Raw genomic sequence first — 26,420 nt, forward strand, 5'->3', positions numbered from 1 at the left:
TACCAAGTGTACTTCTCACGAGTCTGATAGATTGTTTGCTTGAATTTTAGCTACCTCATTTGTATCCCCCACGTCCATGACACAATTATTTAATGAGAAAGATTCACTGTGTTGCATACACAGCGCCATCAAAGCAAAAAGAGGTGCTCCATGTTGCATGTGAATCACAACTGTAGTCATCTCAGATACTATGAATGTTCCGTGGAGGGGGGAGGGGGACACCATGAAGGAATTATCAAAATGGTTTGGAAATTGGTAGATGTCATATACATGTACAGACAAACAAATGATTTCAATTTCAGAAAAATGGGATGATTTATCCAAGGAAAAGAGCTTCACAAACTGAGCAAGTCAGTAACATGTAAGTCCGACTCTGGCCCACATGTAAGCAGTTATTCGATTTGGCACTGATTGATAGAGTTATGGATGTCCTCCTGAAGAATATCATGCCAAATTCTGTCCAACTGGCATGTTACATCATCAAAATCCTGGTTGGAGGCTCTGTCCATAATGTTCCAAAAGGTTTTCAGCTGGGGAGAGATCCAGTGACCTTGATGCCCAAGGTAGGGTTTAGTAAGCATGAAGACAAGCAGTAGAAACTCTTGCCACTTATGGGCAGGCATTATCTTGCTGAAATGTAAGCCCAGGATGGTTTGCAATGAAGGGTAACATACAATACTGTTGACATACCACTGTGCTGTAAGGGTGCTGCAGATGACAACCAGAGGGGTCCTGCTATGAAAATAAATGGACCCAAGACCATCACTCCTGGATGTTGGGCCATATGATGGGTGACAGTCCAGTTGGTATGGCCCCAATGTCCAGGCCACCTCCAGACACATATTCGGCCCAGAATCTCATTGAGTGGAGTAGGACTGTCTTTCAGCTATGAGTCACACCTGAACTGAAATGCCAAAGACCAGAAAAGACATGTCCAGAGATGATGCTCTGGACATTGGTGGCATACCAACCTGACTGTTGTCTGCCATACATCCTGAAAACTAGGAGTGATGGTCTGGGGTGCCATTTATTTTCATGAGCAGGGCCTATGGTTGTCATCCATGACACCAGTACAGCACAGTGCTACATTGATGATATTCTATGCCTCATTTTGTTGCCTTCATGGCACACCATCCTGGATTACATTTTAGCCAGCACACACATGGTGAGAGTATCTACTGCTTGTCTTTGTGTTTGCCAAACCCTACCTTGGCCAGCAAGGTCATCAGATCTCTCACCAACTGAGAACTTTTGGAGCACTATGGACAGGGCCCTCCAACCAGTTCAGGATTTTGATGATCTAAGATGCCAATTGGGCAGAGTTTGGCACAATATCTCTCAGGAGGACACCCAACAACTCTAACAATCAATGCCAAAATGAACCCCTATTTGAATAACGGACGGAGGTGGACCAATGCGTTATTGACTTGGGTGGACCAATGCGTTATTGACTTGCTCAGTCTGTGAAGCTCTTTCTCTTGAATAAATCATCTATTTTTCTGAAATTGTAATCATTTGTTTTTGTGTACATGTACAGCCTATCTACCGATTTCCATACCATTTGGGTAATTCCATTATGGTGCATCCTCTTTTTGTCTTAGGGTGTATTAGAATCCAGCCCTTCTTGTATTTATGATTCTCTTTACTTCTTCTATTGTTCTCTTCGGACAGTTTTTTGCATACAATTTCACAGATTTCACTGTCATTACCTTTGACAGTTTGTTTGCATTCACTCACTAGGCTAGCACATGAGGTTAGGACCTGGTGTTTTTTGAACTTAACACTGGTAGTTTTTTTTTTTTTTTCAGTCTGGTTACTTGATTTTAGTTTGCATGGATTTAAACGCTGGAGCTTCCACTATTTCATCAAGAATCTGATACCTGTTTTGAGTAATAACAGCCATAAATCTCTCCTGGGTTTTTAATTTAAGCCTGCAGTCATTCAGCAGAAGCTGTTGATCACTTTTGTTCACCTTTTCACTAAGTAAGGAAAACTTAGCTTAAAGAGATTGAATTTAATTCATTAAATCTTCAACTAATGCTGGTAATTCACACTGACACCCACAATTTTTGTTTGCACTTTTGCGAGAGTTTTGAAGGCATCATTGACTACAGTTCCAGCTTGTCATCAATTCGCTATTTTCTTTCATTGATGAATCAATTTTAGCACATCAAAAATGCATTGAATTGCTGCGTTCCTTACACGTGATGCTAGTTTTCAATACTTTTTCACACTTTTCTACACTTTCAATTGTCTAAAGAAGGGTTTTGACATGCACCAAAAAATTTTGCACTACTATTTTCTTCTGGTCTTCCTTTCTTGCTCCTTCTGCTCTCTTCTGAAAGCATACACAAAATGCTTTGTTTTTCTTTACAACTTCCTGCCTTATCTAACATTTCACTAGGGAGCTTACCAGGGTTTCATAGTACTAGTTCTTCTGCAAAACTCTTTCTGCTGCTTCCACCACCATTGTTTTGAACATTCCCATTCCTCCTCTACTGACTGCATTTCATCCACTGGTATGATGCTGTTTACTATTTTCTGATTTTTTAAATATATTTTCTTTTAACTTCAGCATCCTTATCTTCCATTCCTTTCTTTCTGTCACTTTTTTCCTCTTTAATTCCTCTGTTTATCACTACAAAAAGACAGTGATCGCTATCTAGGATGTTGGAGGTGACAGTTCTTTTTGTGAATTGGTCACACACCATAAAATCTACTACAGATTTACTCAATAAATCATCACTGTACCACATTTCCTTATGAATTTCTTTTTTCGTAAAGCGGGTGTTACCTACTGCTGTTTCATTCCTTTTAGAGAAGTCTAACATTATTGTCCTTCATCCTTCTCCTCCCCCATTCCTCCACTATCAATATGCTTCTCTTTCCTTGTCCACATGTGCATTTAGGTATCTTATTATAATTACCTTCTGTTTAGTAGTTGTCTCTGCATTTCCTCTTCAAAAATCTTCCTCCTCTTTAGCAGAACACCCAACTTTTGGGGCAAATATGTGCCCCTTTCACTTTCACTCTGCCTTTCATGATCCTTTCAGTTACTCCTTTCACCTCCTATTTTAACCCTGCTCTCATAGCTAGTGTCACTCTTGTCTTCCTTCTTCCTCAATCCCACATGAGTACAGCCTTTATCTACTCCCCAATTCTACTTCCTTTACTCTTCCACCAAATTTCTAACAGTACTAGAATAGAATATCTAGTCTCCTTCTATTTGTCAAGTCCACCACTTCCTCACCTTCCCAGTCATTGTCTGTGTGTTCAATGTGTTAAATCTTAATCCTTGGGAACAGATGGATCATCTTCTACTGTTCCCATTCACTCTCAGCTTGTTGCATGTATGACAGTATGCATTTTACCCACTATTGGCTTGCTGGGCCTGTAGCAGCTGGATTTGTTAACTGAGTTTTGTCTCTGATGTCTTTGGTCAATAGGAGGTATTTTATTTCCCTCATACCTATCAACAGCCAGGAGCTGCAGATGAGCATTTCCTAATCCACCACTTCGTGACATACTCTCTACAGTTAAGGCTCCTCCTAAAAATATTCTTACAATAGTATGAATAGAGTTTTCTTTCACAGTGCAACTGTCGAAGCTGCGTTGGTAAAGTACCGGAACTTCAAGCGCTGATAGAAAGCACCGAAGCTGAAATCGTTATAGGTACAGAAAGCTGGCTTAAGCCAGAGATAAATTCTGCCGAAATTTTTACAAAGGTACAGACGGTGTTTAGAAAGGATAGATTGCATGCAACCGGTGGTGGAGTGTTCGTCGCTGTTAGTAGTAGTTTATCCTGTAGTGAAGTAGAAGTGAATAGTTCCTGTGAATTATTATGGGTGGAGGTTACACTAAACAACCGAACTAGGTTAATAATTGGCTCCTTTTACCGACCTCCCGACTCAGCAGCATTAGTGGCAGAACAACTGAGAGAAAATTTGGAATACATTTCACATAAATTTTCTCAGCATGTTATAGTCTTAGGTGGAGATTTCAATTTACCAGATATAGACTGGGACACTCAGATGTGTAGGACGGGTGGTAGGGACAGAGCATCGAGTGACATTATACTGAGTGCACTATCCAAAAATTACCTCGAGCAATTAAACAGAGAACCGACTCGTGGAAATAACATCTTGGACCTACTGATAACAAACAGACCCGAACTTTTCGACTCTGTATGTACAGAACAGGGAATCAGTGATCATAAGGCCGTTGCAGCATCCCTGAATATGGAAGTTAATAGGAATATAAAAAAAGGGAGGAAGGTTTATCTGTTTAGCAAGAGTAATAGAAGGCAGATTTCAGACTACCTAACAGATCAAAACGAAAATTTCTGTTCCGACACTGACAATGTTGAGTGTTTATGGAAAAAGTTCAAGGCAATCGTAAAATGCGTTTTAGACAGGTACGTGCCGAGTAAAACTTTGAGGGACGGGAAAAACCCACCGTGGTACAACAACAAAGTTAGGAAACTACTGCGAAAGCAAAGAGAGTTCCACTCCAAGTTTAAACGCAGCCAAAACCTCTCAGACAAACAGAAGCTAAACGATTTCAAAGTTAGCGTAAGGAGGGCTATGCGTGAAGCGTTCATTGAATTCGAAAGTAAAATTCTATGTACCGACTTGACAGAAAATCCTAGGAAGTTCTGGTCTTACGTTAAATCAGTAAGTGGCTCGAAACAGCATATCCAGACACTACGGGATGATGATGGCATTGAAACAGAGGATGACTCGCGTAAAGCTGAAATACTAAACACCTTTTTCCAAAGCTGTTTCACAGAGGAAGACCGCACTGCAGTTCCTTCTCTAAATCCTCGCACAAACGAAAAAATGGCTGACATCGAAATAAGTGTCCAAGGAATAGAAAAGCAACTGGAATCACTCAATAGAGGAAAGTCCACTGGACCTGACGGGATACCAATTCGATTCTACACAGAGTACGCGAAAGAACTTGCCCCCCTTCTAACAGCCGTGTACCGCAAGTCTCTAGAGGAACGGAGGGTTCCAAACGATTGGAAAAGAGCGCAAATAGTCCCAGTCTTCAAGAAGGGTCGTCGAGCAGATGCGCAAAACTATAGACCTATATCTCTTACGTCGATCTCTTGTAGAATTTTAGAACATGTTTTTTGCTCGCGTATCATGTCATTTCTGGAAACCCAGAATCTACTATGTAGGAATCAACATGGATTCCGGAAACAGCGATCGTGTGAGACCCAACTCGCCTTATTTGTTCATGAGACCCAGAAAATATTAGATACAGGCTCCCAGGTAGATGCTATTTTTCTTGACTTCCGGAAGGCGTTCGATACAGTTCCGCACTGTCGCCTGATAAACAAAGTAAGAGCCTACGGAATATCAGACCAGCTGTGTGGCTGGATTGAAGAGTTTTTAGCAAACAGAACACAGCATGTTGTTATCAATGGAGAGACGTCTACAGACGTTAAAGTAACCTCTGGCGTGCCACAAGGGAGTGTTATGGGACCATTGCTTTTCACAATATATGTAAATGACTTAGTAGATAGTGTCGGAAGTTCCATGCGGCTTTTCGCGGATGATGCTGTAGTATACAGAGAAGTTGCAGCATTAGAAAATTGTAGCGAAATGCAGGAAGATCTGCAGCGGATAGGCACTTGGTGCAGGGAGTGGCAACTGACCCTTAACATAGACAAATGTAATGTATTGCGAATACATAGAAAGAAGGATCCTTTATTGTATGATTATATGATAGCGGAACAAACACTGGTAGCAGTTACTTCTGTAAAATATCTGGGAGTATGCGTGCGGAACGATTTGAAGTGGAATGATCATATAAAATTAATTGTTGGTAAGGCGGGTACCAGGTTGAGATTCATTGGGAGAGTGCTTAGAAAATGCAGTCCATCAACAAAGGAGGTGGCTTACAAAACACTCGTTCGACCTATACTTGAGTATTGCTCATCAGTGTGGGATCCGTACCAGATCGGTCTGACGGAGGAGATAGAGAAGATCCAAAGAAGAGCGGCGCGTTTCGTCACAGGGTTATTTGGTAACCGTGATAGCGTTACGGAGATGTTTAATAAACTCAAGTGGCAGACTCTGCAAGAGAGGCGCTCTGCATCGCGGTGTAGCTTGCTCGCCAGGTTTCGAAAGGGTGCGTTTCTGGATGAGGTATCGAATATATTGCTTCCCCCTACTTATACCTCCCGAGGAGATCACGAATGTAAAATTAGAGAGATTAGAGCACGCACGCAGGCTTTCAGACAGTCGTTTTTCCCGCGAACCATACGCGACTGGAACAGGAAAGGGAGGTAATGACAGTGGCACGTAAAGTGCCCTCCGCCACACACCGTTGGGTGGCTTGCGGAGTATCAATGTAGATGTAGATGTAGACTATTACATTGAATGCCAAGGGAAAGGGTGCTGAACGTATCCAGTATAAGTTCATAGGCTTCCATGGCCAGTGTCATTTTGGATAAAATAATTTTGGGTACTGAGTGTCATTGTAACTATTACAACAGCTAAACTGCCAATGTTTTGACAGACTTGAGACAGTGAATTGCCCTGAAGAGGACCACAGCAGTTACAATGATGCAGCACAGTATTTTATGAAACAAAATGTATCTAGTGTTTGGGAGACAGAGCTTTATTTTATGTAGAGGTCTAGCACTAATCAAGACTTAAAAATGAAATACAAACAATATTACACAATTCTTCAGTCATCAAAGGACCATACACCATGTACTATGCACGAAAAATTCAAAATTCCAAGAGCAAGACAAGAAAAATTTGGAGCACTATTAAGCGTGAAATGAATAAATACTGTTAAACTCCATTATAACAGTAGTACTCAAACAAATGATGTAACATTCACATCACTGGCCATTAAATTCAATGAACTCTTCCTAATAGCAGTTTAACAAAACAGAGGCAAAAAATGGTCAATCAAAGGCAGATCCATTAGATTTAGTTAGATTGCACTGCATATCCCTCCACAATAAATCAGTTTTGCTAAATTATCAGTTACAGAGATCACAAAAATCATCAGCTCACTAAAAATCGCTTGTTCTTCCAGTTATGATGGCATTCAACCAAAGTGCTAAAATCTTCTGCAGCCTTTGAGCTGCTGTTGTAACCAGTCAGTGAGCTAAGACATATTTCCTGAGAGGCTGATATATATGGTAGAAACACCTATTTATGAAAGTGGAGATATGCAACTGACTTCTAATTATAGACCTATGTTCCTCCTTCCCCTGTTCTCAAAACCATTTGAAAAGGTAGATTACAACAGAATACTGAAGCATCTTTGAGAACATCCTTCTAATAGAACCTGAATTTGGCTTCCATAGAAACTTTTATACAAAAAAATCAATATATAATCTCAAGAAATAAGCAATAAAAATTACTCTGTTGGCATTATCCCTGATGTTACCAAAGCTTTCAGTTGTGCATATTGTAACATTTCACTAAGGAAACTATAAGGGGCTGTCAAATGAAAACAAGACAGATGGAAATAAAAATTAAGTAAAGTGTTTATTATTTCAAAAGTAATCATCATAACTGTTAGTTCATTCATCACAATGCGAGACAAGATGTTCAATGCCTTCGCAAGAAAATGTTTCCAGCTGCCTACAGAACCATGATTGTACCTAGGTGTGCACCTATTTGTTCGAAGCAAATCAATGCCACAAATTTCTGTCTTTGGGGCACTGAAACTATGGAAATTGCATGGGGGAGAAACTGGGACTTTATGGAGTATGTTTAAAGGCTTCACAGCAGAACTTCTGCAGCAAAGTCAAAACAATCTTGGAAACATGAAGGCAGGCATTATCCTGCAATAGGAGGGTGCCATCCATTTTGGGCATTTGGACTATGCTGCAGAAGTTTTGTTGGGAAGCCCTTACACATACTCTGTGCTGTCCTGATGCATCCCCATGAGATTTGTGTATTTTTGGAGCCCTGGAGAAAGACATTTGTGGCCACTGATTAGCTTTGTACAAAGAAGTGCATGCCTGGAAATAATCATGGTTTTGTAGGCAACCACGGATATTTATCCATGAAGATGTTGAGCATTTTGCGTTAAAGTGGGATAAATGTATTAACAGCTGTGGTGATTGCTTTTGAAATAATAAATAGTTCACTTTTTTTTGTCTGTCTCATATTCATTTGACCGTTATAAAATGGCTTTGTGTTAAGTATTCGCCTTGCATGGATGGAGTCTTATCTTAATAATCAAGGGTCACATTTTCAAATGGTAGACAGGAATAGGACTAAATTCAGAGTGGGTCAATGGTGTTGACAAACAGCTGAAATGATTAAAATTGAACATAGCTCCAAGGCCTGATGGAATCCCCATCAGAGTCTATGCTGAATTTGTGGATGAGTTGGCCCATCTTCTCTCTGTAATCTATCATAGGTCTCTTGAACAAAAAACCATGACAAGTTCTCAGAAAAAAGCATACATCACAATCATCTACGAGAAGGGTTGTAGAAGTTATCCAGAAAACTACCATCCAGCATCTTTGACATCAATTTGTCGTAGAATCTTAGAACATATTCTTAGTTCAAGGATAATGACATATCTTGAACAGAATGACCTCCTCAATGTCAACTAGCATTGTTCTCAAAAACAGTGATCATGTGAAACCCAACTTGCGCTTTTTCCACTTGACATACAGAAAGCCTTGGATCAAGGCAATCAGGTAGATGCAGCATTTCTTGATTTCCGAAACATATTAGACTAAGTACCACTGCTATGCTTATTGTAAAAAATACAATCGTATTGGATGCCAAGTGAAATTTGTGACTAGACTGAAGACTTTTTGTTAAGGAGGTCACAGCATGTTATCTTGGATGGAGAGTCAATGTCAGATGTAGATACGTCACAATCATCTACGAGAAGGGTTGTAGAAGTGATCCAGAAAACTACCATCCAGCATCTTTGACATCAATTTGTCGTAGAATCTTAGAACATATCCTTAGTTCAAGGATAATGACATATCTTGAACAGAATGACCTCCTCAATGTCAACTAGCATTGTTCTCAAAAACAGTGATCATGTGAAACCCAACTTGCGCTTTTTTCACTTGACATACAGAAAGCCTTGGATCAAGGCAATCAGGTAGATGCAGCATTTCTTGATTTCCGAAACTTATTAGACTAAGTACCACTGCTATGCTTATTGTAAAAAATACAATCGTATTGGGTGTCAAGTGAAATTTGTGACTAGACTGAAGACTTTTTGTTAAGGAGGTCACAGCATGTTATCTTGGATGGAGAGTCAATGTCAGATGTAAAAGTAACTTTGGACGTGACCCAGGGAAATGTGTTGGGACTCTCGTTGTTCATGTTGTATATTAATGATCTTGCAGACAATGTTAACAGTAACCTCAGACCTTTTGTAGATGATGTAGTTATCTGTAATGAAGTACTATCTGAGAGAGGCTGCATAAATATTCAGTCATGTCTTGATAAGATTTCAACATGTTGAAGTGATTGGCAACTTGCTCAAAAATGTTAAGAAATTTAAAATTTTGCATTTCACAAAATGGAAAAAATGTAGCATCCTATGACTATAATCTCAATGAGTCGCTGTTGGAATCAGCCAACTTATACCAATACCTGGGTTTAACACTTTGTAGGGATATGAAATGGAATTATACAGGTTCAGTTGTGGGTAAAGCAGGTGGTAGGTTTCAGTTCACTGGTAGAATACTGGTGAAGTGCAATGAGTCTACTAAGGAGATTGCTCACAAATCACTTGTGCAACTCATCCTAGAATATTGCTCAAGTGTGTGGGACCCATACCAGATAGGACTTACAGGGGATATTGATTGTATACAAAGAAGGGCAGCACAAATGGTTGCAGTTTTGGTTAATCCAAGGGAGAGTGTCACAGAAATTGCGAAGGAACTGAAATGTCAGACTCTTGAGGACAAACATAAACTATCCCAAGTAAGTCTATTAACAAAGTTGCAAGAACTGGCTTTAAATGATTATGCTAGGCATATATTACAACCCCCTACATATTGCTCACAAAGGGATCATTAAGGATAAGATTAGAATAATTACTGAACACACAGAGGCATTCCCATGCTCCATACGTGAATGTAACAGGATGAAACACTAATAACTGGTACAGTGGGATGTACCCTCTGCCATGCACCTCACAGTGGTTTGCAGAGTATAGATGTAGAAGTAGATGTAGATGAGGGAACTTGACCCACAAGATTCACCTGGGACACTGGATGATTCTTCAAAAACTATAATATTTGCTGATGATTCTAGTATGTTCATGAAGAGACACTCATTCATTCACTCATTGTGTTCTGTAGATTTTATCACAAAAGGGAACATTTAGGAAGGAGTAACAAATCAAGGTGTACATTAACATGAGACAATGACATTGTAGAAACTTAATCTGCATACTATATTAAAATTCAGCTGTCACTCTATTGCTTACTCTTCTTCATGCTTATGTTGTGTGAATTCAGGCAGGTAAATTAGTAAGAAAGCCGTACTTTGAAAAAGTTGCTACCTCCTCGGTTTTACTACATAGCTGCAGTTCATTTGCTGTATTTACTGAATTACAATCGTAATTCTCAAAGAATTTTTTTTACATCTATAAATATTTAGTCTTATTTAAACATATCCATACCAGACACAGAAGAATAATGGGATATGCTTACAATTGTTACACAGATAACAGATTACAAAGACTCGTATGAAGCAATTACAGACAAATAAAAATGGAAATTCTTGGGCACAGAGTGGATGATCCTCCATACGTGAAATTTTTTGGCATCCAGATGAATAATAAACTGAGTTGGCACCAGAGATGGAAAAGTCAACCCAAAATCTCTGTTTTGTCTCTTTTGCAATTAGAAATCCTATTCATTGCGTTGACCAGCAGATGGTATTGCTAGCATACTTTGCATATTTTCACTCAGTACTGTGCTATAGAATTCTACTGAAGTGTACAGTAAGAATATTGTATAAATCTGACAATTAAATACCTTGCAGAAGCTGTCAGTGACATGGACTACCTTTCTTGTGAACTTTGAAGTGTTGTCGGTTTTTGTATGACATATTATGCAAGATGGAAATCTCCCCATGTATATATGTTCAAATAAAATGTGTTCTTTCAGTTGTGATGTGCTACATGTTTGTGTGTGCTCCCTACCATTTTTAAAACAAGGTTAAAGGACTATGGCCCAGGATCACCAATGAACACTGAGAAGAAGAGAGGAAGTCATCTAAATGAGAAGACAGACTGGAAGATCTTTTGTATATTACAAAGAAGATTTGTAAGTGATATTACAAAATCAGTATGAAAGTAATAGATGGGGCTAAATTCAGCGAGAATAATTGGTGAAATATATGAATGGGAAAGTTTATGCACTGCACAACACATTAACAGTACATAAGTAAATGATCAAACATGGTGGACAAGCAAGAAATATAACAGTTGAATGAAGTGACTACTAGTCACAAAGTATTAATGAATTTCTCATAAGTAAGCCGTGTTCGTGTGCTAATAACCCTGGCATTGGAAATACATGCAAGGCAGAAAAATAAAAATCAAATTAAAGGCTATCAGAATTCTGCTAACACCAATTAATAATTATTCTCTTGATGATATACAAGACTGCAAAACTGTTAAAGAAAAATGGGGTGCACTGAGAGATTCCCATAAACATTTTGATTTGTGTGGCAGAATGCTTGAGTTAAAGGAACACACGAACATTGAAAAGAATGAACTGCTGTCAGATTAACTTCCAAGATGCAGCACACTGCTGTTCAAAACTTGTGGTTCTGGCATATACTTATCAGATAAGCAAGCAGCTGTGCTTTCTTTGATGTATCTACCTTACAAATATTAAACTTTTGTAGGAAGTATATGATGTGACAAAATAGATTTATCTCTCAAGAAATTCAAAAGCCATATTTTAGATGAGGGACCATGGCTCACAGACATGAAATGCAAAAGTGAGGGGACAGCTTTAAAAGTTTCAAAGGTCAGAAGAGACCAACCACAACAAACAAATCAGAGTGGAAGTGTTCAAAGTAGACCAGGCCATAGTAACAGCCAGTGTAATAATGATTTTGGCAGTTATTATAAAACATTTGAGTGTGGTCCTCAATGTCATCATTGTCAAGTGTATGGATATATTGCCCACAGTCTGATGATTACATTTTAATCAACGAAGACGAAAACTATAGAAAGAAAGCAAATAAAAACACATCTTCATATTCAGTGACCCTAACAGCTAACAAAAGTGTGTTACTGTTAGCAAAACACTATGACATTAAATGTCACCCTATAAATAAATTAAGTGCAATCATGTCAGACATTGTCATGTTTTCACATGTGACATACACCACTTTCTGTGAAAGTGAAAGACACAATGTGTGGGCTCTGGACAGCAGTGATACAGAACATATGACTTACCATTCTGATAAATTCACCATGTTAACCAAATGCAAATAATCAATAAAAGTAGCTGATGGTGCATATTTGCTATGTATTGGTTTCATCATTGTGTGCATATATCTGTGGAAAGAATGTGGAGGCCAAAAGGTCAACTTGAACAATACATTGCATATTCCACACATAATGTGTAATTCGTTATCAGTCAATGAGGGGAGTATCTCAATGAGTGCATGTCGCTGTGTCACAGGTCTTACAACTAGTTGGGAATCTGGTTTATGGTACCAAAGACCATATTCTCATTGAAGAAAAAGAAAAGCAGATATATTGTGGAATAACTCCTGAAGCATCAGACAACCAAATGATTCAGTTGTGCAGTTTGTGCACTGAAGACAAGATGAAAGCCAAGCCTTTCCCCAAACAGCCTGGAAAACAGATCAAGTGAATCAATGTGTTCAATACACAGTAATATAATGTGCATTCATCTGGCCCACACTCACTAGGTGGAGCAAAATAAATTGTCACATTCACTGATAATTATTCAGGATATACAGTAACATATTTACTAAAAGTGCAGTGTTTCAATCATTCTAAGAATACAAAGCATATGCAGAAAACTACCAAGAAAAAAAAATAGGAATGCTATGTTCAGACAGTGGAGGCAAATACACTCCTGGAAATTGAAATAAGAACACCGTGAATTCATTGTCCCAGGAAGGGGAAACTTTATTGACACATTCCTGGGGTCAGATACATCACATGATCACACTGACAGAACCACAGGCACATAGACACAGGCAACAGAGCATGCACAATGTCGGCACTAGTACAGTGTATATCCACCTTTCGCAGCAATGCAGGCTGCTATTCTCCCATGGAGACGATTGTAGAGATGCTGGATGTAGTCCTGTGGAACGGCTTGCCATGCCATTTCCACCTGGCGCCTCAGTTGGACCAGCGTTCGTGCTGGACGTGCAGACCGCGTGAGACGACGCTTCATCCAGTCCCAAACATGCTCAATGGGGGACAGATCCGGAGATCTTGCTGGCCAGGGTAGTTGACTTACACCTTCTAGAGCACGTTGGTTGGCACGGGATACATGCGGACGTGCATTGTCCTGTTGGAACAGCAAGTTCCCTTGCCGGTCTAGGAATGGTAGAACGATGGGTTCGATGACGGTTTGGATGTACCGTGCACTATTCAGTGTCCCCACGACGATCACCAGTGGTGTACGGCCAGTGTAGGAGATCGCTCCCCACACCATGATGCCGGGTGTTGGCCCTGTGTGCCTCGGTTGTATGCAGTCCTGATTGTGGCGCTCACCTGCACGGCGCCAAACACGCATACGACCATCATTGGCACCAAGGCAGAAGCGACTCTCATCGCTGAAGACGACACGTCTCCATTCGTCCCTCCATTCACGCCTGTCGCGACACCACTGGAGGCGGGCTGCACGATGTTGGGGCGTGAGCGGAAGACGGCCTAACGGTGTGCGGGACCGTAGCCCAGCTTCATGGAGACGGTTGCGAATGGTCCTCGCCGATACCCCAGGAGCAACAGTGTCCCTAATTTACTGGGAAGTGGCGGTGCGGTCCCCTACGGCACTGCGTAGGATCCTACGGTCTTGGCGTGCATCCGTGCGTCGCTGCGGTCCGGTCCCAGGTCGACGGGCACGTGCACCTTCCGCCGACCACTGGTGACAACATCGATGTACTGTGGAGACCACACGCCCCACGTGTTGAGCAATTCGGCGGTACGTCCACCCGGCCTCCCGCATGCCCACTATACGCCCTCGCTCAAAGTCCGTCAACTGCACATACGGTTCACGTCCACGCTGTCGTGGCATGCTACCAGTGTTAAAGACTGCGATGGAGCTCCGTATGCCACGGCAAACTGGCTGACACTGACGGCGGCGGTGCACAAATGCTGCGCAGCTAGCGCCATTCGACGGCCAACACCGCGGTTCCTGGTGTGTCCGCTGTGCCGTGCGTGTGATCATTGCTTGTACAGCCCTCTTGCAGTGTCCGGAGCAAGTATGGTGGATCTGACACACCGGTGTCAATGTGTTCTTTTTTCCATTTCCAGGAGTGTATGTAAGTAAAGAATCTGAATAATATTTGCTAAGAGAGATATTTGCTAAAAGAGAAGTTCAGAGGCAGCTAACCTCAACAAAATGATGCTGCAGAATGGTTCAACTCCTTTCAAATACTGTGTGATGTATGCTTTTGGAGAGTGTAATCTCACAAAATTTCCGGGGCAAAGCAGTAGCAATGGCAAAGTACTTGCAAATTAGATGTCTGACTACAGCAAATGATTCAGAAAGTCACTTCAAATGATGGTATGAATGAGGCCAAACACTGACCATCTTGAATTATGCGGATGTTGTATGTGGGCAAAAATAAAAAACCAATATGGCCAATTTTGAACTAAAAGGGCAACCTCATGTAATGGCTGAATACTCATAAATCATGATAGCCTAGAGACGGGTATCCAGAAACATGAAATAATAACAATTGTCAGAGATGTTGCATTTAATGAAGATATCTTTCCTGCAAAACTGAACAAAGCTGTTACCAACGCGATTGATCTGAAGGCCACAAATATTGCAGATGCTGTAAGAGTATTACATGATGTAGATGTTATGTGAGAAGGAGAAGCACCTGAATTGATCAAAATGAAAATTTGGAAACATGCACCTTATGAACATATCAATGTAGGGGAGGAGACTGAGGGGGAGGACAAGAATGCTGATAATGATTACACCACATCACAACAAAGGATGATGACTGTGAACTATGAGAACTTCATTAAATGAAAACTGCAGAACATGTTCTGGGTGACAAGTCAAACCACTGAAATGACAGAGTACAAGACAAGAGGAAAGAAGAAGGTATCTGCAGTTGAAAAGGAGAGTACATCAATATAAAAAGGTCAATAAATCATTCAGGAAGTCACATCCGTTGATGATAAAAACAAACAACAAGAAGCAGCCACAAGAACTGAAAAATTTAATGTGAAACTGGACCTGGGCATTTGTGTGTCATGTACTAACAACACAAAGATGATATGAACAAAATGAATTTTGAGTGGAAATATGACGAGAGTGGAAGAAATGCCAGATAAAGAGCATGAATTGTAATTACTTGTAGGGAATAGCAGTTGAACGAGATTGGGAAATTTATCATTTAAATATTGTGGTAAATTTGATGGCCAACATAAAAGATGAAGTGTATGTGAAACTAGCCAGGGGTTTCACAGATCTACTGAAAAGAAAAAAGAAAAATCAACAGCATACCAGGTATGGAAGGACTGAATATTGGTGAGTGGATGTGGAGACTTGAAAAGTTGACCTATGAGTTGCATCAGTCTGGCATTAGATGAAATGAAACACCCGATGAATTCTTGTATAAGTAGGGTATGCTGCCATCAGTAGCTAACCCATGGGTTTATTATGGTTTATTGCATGAGGCAAGCTCAGTGAACAGGGTGCATCAAAATACTGAACCACAGTCAAAATTTTTCTTTATTGGACAATGGATACAAGGCCAGATTTAGCACATCCAACAACATATTTAACACAGTTCAGCAGCAATCTGAGAGAAGAGCAACAAAATGCCATCAAATACACGCTACATTATTTGCAAGGCATTACAAATGATGTACTGATCTGCACTAACTGCAAGTTTGGTACGAAAATTGGAATGTATATCACTGCAGATATGGGAGCTTGCCAAAATATACATACAGTACAGCTGCAGGAAAAGCTAAGCTTTCACATAAACATTGCTCTCTTTTTGCATGTCTTGCCCATTAAGATATATCAAACACAAATGTGTCAGTGAAATTTTAAATGATGACATACATATCTGGTCTTCTGGGCCCAAATTTTTCTAAGTGGGTGGTCCTCAAATTGTTAAGCTCTGAATCAGAGTCAAATGACTCCAAGGTGTCAGCTCAGCTGAGACCTTTTGTATTATCTTTGTTCTTCTCTGAGTCAGTGGCAGTTGTTATAGAGACGGTACAAGAAGAAGTTATGGAGCGGTTGATATGAAGTTGTTGTGTTCAAATGTATGGATTGTATCAGAATGGAGACAGATTTGTGAAATTGTAGTGAAATATGAAATGATGAAAATAAAAGGAATGATGAAGAAGTTTAATCACACAGTGTCTAAACTGTCAAACCTACAAGAGCTTGACCATACCACCTAGACAAAAGTATTGTTTTCAGTGAGACATGTTTTCTACAAGCCATGACATTCGCAAGAAGCTATAAGAACCAGATGAGTACATTTTATTGTAATTATTATTTTGATCCTCCTCCTTGCCTAAAATGGCTACACTGAAGTAACAGAGGGTAGGATGGTAATACTCTAGAAGTTCTTCTCAGCAGTACACAGTACACAAACTTCCTTATGACGTTTATTGTCAACAGCCAACCACAGTTTGAAAACAACAGTAACATTATTAAGTACAATGTGTGTGTGTGTGTGTGTGTGTGTGTGTGTGTGTGTGTGTGTGTGTATGTTATTTCAGAGAAGTAGCCAATTGTAACTGCTTCTGACTGTCAATGTATAACTTGACTCATTTGACATCTCACTTAGGTTCAAAGTAACTCACAAAATAAAGTGGGAGACACAGATGTACTCAATGAATTTGAAAAAGTGATATTTTGCTAGTTCTTTACTAACACAGGCCAGCTGTGATTTAATTAAGGCAGATTCAGGAATTGCTTGGTGTTTTAGGTGTGTATCAGAGTGAAACACTAGCAAACACATGGGAATAGAGCTTGATGACTGCAATTCCTCAGCTTAAAAAAAAAAAAAAATAAATAAATAAATAAAAAAATAAAAAAAAAGAATAGGAAGAAAGGAAAATATGTTTCCTGACACTTGGTTAATCAGAGACACAGCACTAGAGGAGTTCCAAAAGAAAGAGGGGTGAGATCAACCACAACAGTTTTTAAGGAACTATCCTGGCATTTACATGAAATGTTTAGAGAAAAACGGGGGAACCTATGACATAATTGTGGAAAGGAAATTTTAACCTGCTCCTATGAGATACAGTCATAATAAATGTTCCTGCTGCAGATATCTCTATAAGAAACAAGACATGTATGGAAAATTGTGTTCAAATATTGCAAAATATGTTTTGTTGGTTTTGTTGATATGAAGTGTGCTCACCTTAGAAGAATTGATGCATTTCATGTTCTTGCATAAAAACATATTTTCACAGCTAATTGTCAGAGACCTCTTTTCATAGTAGTCCCATTCATGGTATGGGAACAGGTGGCCAGATAAGCCACTGTTACTGTCTGCAAGCAAACAGAGTTTCTCATCTTCCCTGGAAAATAATAAGTAGATATATATAACATTCATTGCTGTTATTGAAGCACAGCAAGTAATTCATTGTTATGAAGAAATTTAACAGCTAGAGAACACAGATGGCATCCATTTATAAAGTGAATAATATGAGCTACAAAATGAAATGTGTAAAAAGTCATTATTAAGAAATAAATTGATCACAACAGATTGGACAGTAACACAGATATGAACGCAATACTGAATCTTCTACTGAGGGCCAATGAGTCATTCTTTTGATACAAACAACCACTGCAGAAGAAACTTAATGACAAATGATAAAAGCCATGACAAATTTTGGAAATATAATGCAACTGATGTGAAATACGTGATACTATTACCTCATTAGCACTGTACAAACTATGGCACATAAGCAAATAATGCTGCAATTATCTTGCACCATTTGTAAATAGCACACAGACAATAGTACATTTCAAAGAAGATAAATAAGATGGCAGCCAGTGCTTGTCAGAGTGACAGAAGGAAACTGTGACAGCCAACTTGTTGAAATGCATCAGTGCATTTGTGTGTCCAGTATTGTTCTTCACCGGCACACACAAACATCCATATCAGGTCCCTTGGAACCGCAACTGTGCATGTGCACAGAAATAATATCTCCATTAACAGAGTATTGAAAAGCCCTTGATGGGAGCAAACAACAGAAGGAGAAAATTTAATGCTATAATTTGAAATAAACTTCGCAGGTCATTTCCACAAATCAAGATTTACATTAAGCTGATGGTAGAAATGTAGAAGAAAATCAATGTTACAACTGCGGGTAACATGAGCTCAAATCAATATCTATAAACAAAGTCAGTATCACAATCAAGAACATGCAGAAAATTCCAAGTCCAGAAAGCAAGATAATATTTTTTTGTGAATTGGTGTACAGAGGCTTCAACAACAAGGTATGAACTGTCAACCTGGCCACCAGGCAATGTGTTTATTTCCTGTAGTAGTCTCTCTAGGGGACAATGCCTTGTTGAAGCACTGATCCTGCTGTAGTGCAGCTACTGGCAGGGTCTCCCATACCAGAAAGACATCAGCACTTGAAGTGGACAAAGAGTGTCCCACAACATCCTTCCCATGTCCACTTCAACAGTCCTTCCTCAATTCCCCAGATACCCAAACCAAGATGTGAAGCAATATGTGTCTAGGAGTGCATAGCACATGGGCCGATATGTCATTTATGGAGCCTCATGGATACCCAACAACCTCCCTAGGTAATTAACCTTGCACTGCTTGGGGCTCTGTGCCCTTGACGAATAAATCCCCAATTCTTGTGGGGCCAAAATGGAGAACAAAGAACAAAATAAAACAAAAACTGAAGGGTTTGATGAGTCTTTAAACACACAGTGTTGGGGCTGGAACTGATGGAATCTGTTTCTACAGCTGGATCAAGTGATAGGCACGTCCAAGTAGTGGAACTTGTCACTGAGCGGTGAAAGAAGGGGGTAGTCAGACCTACCTCTAAGCCAGGGAACAAGAGAGGGAAGAATCTAATACTCTCACTTCTCAGGATAATCAGATAGGTAAAAGCTGAGACAAGAAATAGGGAAACAGACCGATAGTGCTGCAGGAATGTGGTTATCCAATAGGGATACCCACCTGTCAACATGACCTAGCAGCAGATTGCTCAGATGGATCTCTTTTAGAAGAAAGGGGAGGAAGCAAGCACAGGCCCCCAATTCAGGTGGGTTTATCTGGACAAAGACTCTTTGTCTGTAAGGATATGAAATTGGTGACCTGTCTTAAGTAGATGGTGCCAATCTTCAAGACCACAAAGATGTCAATTTGGGTACTGAAACAAGGATACTTCTCCAAAGATTCTCTTCAAGAAGGTATGACCACAGAAGGTCTCAACACAGGACTGGAGGATAATCAGTCAAAAGGTTATATTGGTCAGACAAACCCTTGTGGTGGCTGTCTGTGAAAAGTTCCTGAGGGTAATGCAAAAACAGGACCTGAAAGTCTGCTCAGGATACTTGCAGGTTATGATGAGGATAATCAGATACATCAGAAGTGACCATAGCTCCAAGCTGGAGACTACAAGTGTAAATAAACCTCCAACACAGTAAAAGGGCAACAGCTGTCTGAGTCATGTCCCAGGAAGACAAGAGGTGGATGTGAATGTAGGCTTTCCCGGTGCATACTGCTGATGAAATCTTATTGGTCTTCCATCTGGGTAGCTGCTCAAAAATCTATGACATTTTGATGCAGCTACCCAGATGGAAGCCAGAAGATGATGAGAATGACACTCATCAAAACATCGCGGATTTTCAACGCAGCTACCTGGATGGAAGCCTGAGAAGTTTTCATCAAGAGGTGGGTGTGGCTGTGGTCCAGGGATCCTGTTTATATAAAAGGGACATTTCAGGCATTGGTGGAACTGAAGGTAAGTTTATTTGTGCTAGAAATCTAAAGAACTCCAAAACATGCATTTATGTAAAGAACTGAATTTCATGCCAATGGTTACCTTTAGTTCCAGGGACTTAGTGACATCATTATGAAACAGAGTGAGGGGGAAATGCAAGGGTAATTTTATGGGCCTCAACTTACCTTCTGATGACAGTACTCCATCTCCTGGAAGTGACAAGACTAGTAGACAGCTGCTAACAGAAGAATGAACAACTTTTGGTTAGTTGTGATAACAATGCCCACAACCTGGTGTGGGGAAGCAGCAATAGCAACTTGAAAATATTGAACACAACAATAGGGAATTTACTTTCAGGAATAGAAGATGGGAAAAAGTACCTGACATAACTTTTGGGTCCACTCTAATGGATAGGCATTAGAGCCATTCTTATCTGAGCACATGTATGTTAAGTTAGAGATTGAAGTGGGTGTTAAACAGACCATTGCCTATAGGAATCCTAGGAATACAGACGGAGTCTGTTATAGAAAGACCTCAACTTCTGCTTATCTGAAGTCAGATCTTCAATAAGAAATCCAGTAGATCCCGAGGAAATGGCAGACACACCAACATCTTCCATTAAAAACTCATATTTCGAAAACTGTCCAATCACCAAGAAGAGCACAAACAGAAATATACCCAGGCAAACCAACAATCTGGAAGTGCAAGGAAAACTGGTAAGATAACTTTTCAAACTTGCAATAAGGAAAGGACAATGCAAAAAATATCTTGAAGCCCTGACCAAATACAAACATATGACTAAGCAAGTAAAACTATCATTCTAGAAGATTCAGCTACTGTACCAGATTTTCATCCTCACCAGAAAATCAACTAATTAAGGAGTAAGGTGGTGAGTATACAAGGATGGCATATGAGATGCTGGATGTGCTCCTCAGGACTCATTTCCCTCAATACACTCTGGCAGACAATACACAGAGATTCAGTCGCTGAGAGGCACTGCTTTGCAGGTAATCAAAGGGAGAACTGGGAAGCTCCCAGAGAATGTGTAAACTTCAAAAACATCCAGTGGGCAGTGGGATAATTTCAACCATTTAAGTCAATAATCCCACATGGAATCAATTAACAGGAGAGAGATTAATTATATTCCTACAAAGACTGTTTAGGATCAGCCTAACATCAGGAACCATTCCCAATGCTTGGAGGATAGTGAGGGTTGTTTTCAGTCTGAAGCCAAAGAGAACTTATCACACCAAGACTAAGGATATGAGACCAATCAGTCTGTCCTCCTTTCTTCCAAAAACATTAAAAAAATGTGTGCATTAGGGAAAAGAAGTTAACTGAGGTTCCTCTGCATGTAAACTAACACACATATCAACCAGACACATAATGAGAAACAGCACTTCACCAACTTGTTGGGAAGGCGGTAAAAGTTCTAAAATTTCACAAAATTGCTCTTTGTATCTGTCAGGACATCAGAGGCCTCTTTTTCTTCAGTGGCTCACATTTAATGCTGTGTATCTGATTAGCTTTGAAGGAACAGATGTAGCCACTTTTTCTGTCAGCCTGCGGTTCTCCTGCTCTAGAAGCTCAACACCAGCTTTCAATCTACCGAATCTGATTTACAATTTCCTGACTGAAACATGGCCCATTTGGACACTCTCTAGGTCAGTTTGTTCATTACAGAGTAGAAAACTTCTTCACTTCTTGAAGGCAATTGACAATGTCATCATAGAATGCCAAAGTGATTCCACAATCATATTCAATGGTGGGTAAGGATAACGTGATATGGTGTTCGTTGGCATGACTGTCAAGGTGCTAGCATTCACTTGCTGTGACATGGCATTGTCTTCTGTCTTCAGTTATTACTGCAGAGAATCATACCATTTTGGCTGCTTGCCTCCAGAATTTTCTCAATAAGAGGCAGTTGACTGACAACCCCAGAGGTGGTCATGGCTGTGGCTGACAGGGATGACATCGGGTAGCTGGCAGATCCTGATGCAGTACTGTGTCCCAGCTGCTGCTGCTGCTCTAGTTTGCGGTGCCACTAATACGACGTGGTTGCTGATGCAGAATGCATCACATACTCGATCAACAACTGCTACTACACACATGTGATGAGTGAATCCACCTCAAAATTTAATGATGTCCTTTATGCACTATATGAAGTCTATTTACAAGCAGTCATAAGAGTTGAGGGGAATTAAAGAGAAGCAGTGGTTGGGAAGGGAGTGATACAGAGTTGTAGCCTATCCCCAATGTTATTAAATCTGTATCTTGAGCAAGCAGTAAAGGGAACACAAGAAAAATTTGGAGTAGGAATTAAAATCGACAGAGAAGAAATAAAAACTTTGAGGTTCACCGATGATATTGTAATTCTGTCAGAGAGAGCAAAGGACATGGAGTATGGAAGTGAAACGTGGATGATAAATAGTTTAGACAAGAAGGAAATAGAAGCTTTTAAAATGTGGTGCTACAGAAGAATGCTGAAGATAAGATGGGTAGATCACATAACCAATGAGGAGGTATTGAATAGAATTGGAGAGAAGAGAAATTTGTGGCACAACTTGACCATAAAAAGAGATCGGTTGGTGGGGCATATTCTAAGGCATCAAGGGATCACCAATTTAGCATTGGAGGGCAGTGTGGAGGGTAAAAATCGTAGAGGGAGACCAAGAGATGAATACACTAAACAGATTCAGAAGGATGTAGGTTGCAGTAGGTACTGGGAGATGAAGAAGCTTGCACAGGATAGAGTAGCATGGAGAGCTGCATCAAACCAGACTCTGGACTGAAGACCACAACAACAACAACAACAACAACAACAAAGTCTACAAATATAACCGATAACATATTGCTCTACTAAACACTTCAGGCATATGTTATTTAGAACACTGACTGTCAATAACAAATTATTCCCTAAAAAAATGACAACTAAACCAGGCACTATTATACGTGGTGATGGTTGTAGCAGCCACCTTACAGTATACACAAGTGTCCTGGAAATATATACACAAATGACAGCCAAAAAAAGTGGGACTTGGCAAAGTTGTGCTTCAATTCAGCAGTATGGAAGACCATGAACAATGAGCGTTAGTTGCGTAACTGTTCATCCATGAATGCACCCTTCATGAAAATGTCATTGAGATAGTTACTGCACCCTGAAAAGGGCACTTCATCTGTTCCAGAAAATGCTGAAAATTGCTGGGGCTCTAGCCACATCAATTGGGAGGTGCCAGTATTGGTACAACCTGAAGGGCATGTTAATCACAAGGAGCCATTCTGGATTCTCATCCAATGTAACATGAAAATAGACTTCAGATAAATCATTTTAGAAAAAAAAATGGCCAATAACTTGTCTTAAGGGGGAAAGGGTAAGGGTAGATTGAGCATTAACAAACACTTTAAAGTCACAACAGAGCTAAAGCTGTCTATTCAGTTTTTTAACAGTCATGAGGTGGGTAGACCACTCACTTGAGATAATAGGCTGGATGACTGCCATGACCTCAGTCTGTCCAACTTAGATATCACTTGATCATGCAAGGCCACCAGAATAGGGCATGCACAGAAGAAACATGGCCGTGGCATAGGTTTCAGAGTAATGTGGGCCATAAAATTAGTGGCATGACCTAACCCATCCAAAAAAATATAAGAGAACTCAGAATGTAAAGAATATAACTGCTGGTAAGGAGACCTGGTCAGAAAAAAGTGCACTGCATCTGCAACAGGAAAACCAAAAGCACTGAAAGCATCCATACCAGATGAACTGTCGCTGTCAGTATCATCCCGAAGCAAAACAAGCGCTGTATCATGTGTGAGATACAAAGGCGAGCGAGTGTGCTGGGACTTACCCCAGTTCACTGTTAGTAGTGCCACTTCACCTTAATGCATCTGCACTAAATAATAAAGCTAGAAAGCCAGAATTTGGTCACAGTGTGCCTATGGAGCTCATAAATAATTGGTGCAAGTTTCAAAGCTAAAGAACGAAAATTACAACCAGAATCCACGTTTTTAAGAAAAATGGAAGGCACTAAAAACTGGACTTACAAACGTAAAAATTTGTTTTATGCTTCAGTTCACCCTAAAAATCGTAACTAAGAGACCACATTAAGCTATCTCTCACAGTTTTTGAGTAATTAAGTGAAAACCAGTTTTGTAACTAAAATATACCCAATTGTAGTAGATTAAGTACCTGTTATTTTAATAGTAGAGAATTTCGGTTACAGAAAATGTTAAAACTTACTAAACAATAGAGCTATTCCAAATTTTAGAACTTTAATAACAATAACATTCAATACAAGTTCTAGTAAAGGCAAAGTTTTTATTCAAGTGAGCTGAAACATTTTCTGTGCTTTCAAACAACTTACTTAACAACATGTAAAACTTAAGAAGTTACTGAATTAATTCATAACTTTGTTCTTAAAGCTTACATGTCTGACAAAGTGGTCGTTCACAGGTTGCTGCTGTACACAAAAGGCAGATAACAGCAGATGTTCTCTCGGCCGTCTGCTGCAGCACATATATAAATACAGCTCAAGAGGCAGGTGAGAGATTAACTTTGCACTCAGCCACTGTAAGATCCACATCTGTTATATGTTGGATCACGCTCTGCATCGGATGATGTCGGACTGTGACAAATCGCGAATTTGCGGTAAAAACGGATAGAGAACCCGCAAGGAGTGTGTACCATCCTGGATCACTTAGGATTCATTAAAGTAACTGTTAGTGTGCCATCTGTGATAATTACAAATCTGCTTGGCAAGTGGCGACTATTATTTCCACTTTTATGGTGCGCATTTATTTCAAACATTCATTTGAGTATTATAAGTCAGGGCAAAAGACAATCTGGTAGGAACATACCATAGAGGTCATCTCTGAACTCCTAGTTATGGTATTTATGATAGAAATATATACAGTCAATTAAACATAGTGGATTTTAAAGTGTTGTACATGAGAGACTTTACTCAATATATGTACGAACTAGAACTTTATACTTTCATTTAAAAACATAATCCTGATCCCGCTAAGTAGCAGGAGAATAGAAACATTTCTTTCAGTGGGTTGGACCAGAATGTGAATATGCAGACTGGAAACTAAGGTTAGTATGTTTTCCTTTGCTTTCTGGCTGACCACAAAATTAGTTGCCAGGCTCGCGTGAGAAAGACAGCGAACAAACAATCGTCTTATTTAACCTGCTACCCCACAATCCACTACCAAATAAGTCAAGGAGCTAACCACTGATCTATACAGTATGAGAACTGTAAATTACCCCATAATTGGAATATGTTGCTTGTTGTAATTCACCGACCATTGAGTAACAGGAGACAACACCAGAGATCAACATAAATTTGTAAGTTCAGCAATGTAACAGCTGCACCTAGGTCCACTTGTAGCCGGAGCACTTTGTCAATCACTCACACCTCAATAAACAGTTTGATAGTATGCATAAGAACTGGAGACACACAATTAATGTCCACGTCCATACCTGCAGGAGAAGACTGGTAACAACAGACAGATGGTATATGTCCTTTTTTTTCTTGTAGTTGTTGCAGGTTGCCCAGAGCTTAGGGCATGTGGCCCTGTCATGTTGCATGAGACAGTGTGAGAGTGCTGAGTGCTACCACTGCTGAGATTGTTATGGTTGCTGTTGTTGTTTGGCACATCACTGCCCAGTGTGCCAAGGAAGCCACATTTGTACTACCGCTGCATCATCCTCCCCCTGAGTACTAAATGATATCCAATGACTAGGAACAGGAGCCACTGCAGCAGTATCACATCAAGCCTCACTCTGATCATCAGCAGCATGAAACACATAGAAGGATTGGGCAATATTTAACATTTCACCCAAAGACAGATTTTTGCACTGTAGTGAGTGTTGATGTAGTGAGTGTTGACACACCTCTTTGTCAGGTACCAACCAAATGATGGCATCGCAGACCATAGAATCAGCACTGGAATCATGATGGGCATCAGTGACAAATCTGCATTTGCAACCAAGGCCAAGGAGCTTGACCACCCAAGATCAGTATTACCGAAATGGCTGTTTACAACACTGATAGAACTCAACACATGCTGCAGTGATATGCATGTATTTACAGTGATAATTAGACAACAACATACACATTTCACTAAAACAAAAGTGACACTGTTTCCTGGAGAAGATCTACCGTATTTACTCGTATCTAAGCCGCATTCAAATCTAAGCCGCACCTGAAAAATGAGACACGAAATAAAGGAAAAAAATTTCCCGAATCTAAGCCGCACCTCAAATTTGAGAC

At 40.0% G+C, this 26,420-nt stretch overlaps 1 protein-coding gene across 4 annotated transcripts in view; it reads right to left on the reverse strand.

The window, feature by feature from the left end:
- Positions 1-26,420, reverse strand: part of LOC124716918 (serine protease svh-1-like) — a 470,384-nt gene that overhangs the window by 182,669 nt on the left and 261,295 nt on the right. For all 4 annotated transcript variants that reach the window (XM_047243502.1, XM_047243517.1, XM_047243493.1 and 1 more), the window contains one exon: positions 17,595-17,754. In XM_047243502.1, the coding sequence (XP_047099458.1) occupies positions 17,595-17,754 (160 nt within the window). The remainder of the gene's footprint in view (positions 1-17,594; positions 17,755-26,420) is intronic.

This window comes from Schistocerca piceifrons, chromosome 1 (assembly GCF_021461385.2).
Source record: "Schistocerca piceifrons isolate TAMUIC-IGC-003096 chromosome 1, iqSchPice1.1, whole genome shotgun sequence".
Taxonomy (NCBI): Eukaryota; Metazoa; Arthropoda; class Insecta; order Orthoptera; family Acrididae; genus Schistocerca; species Schistocerca piceifrons.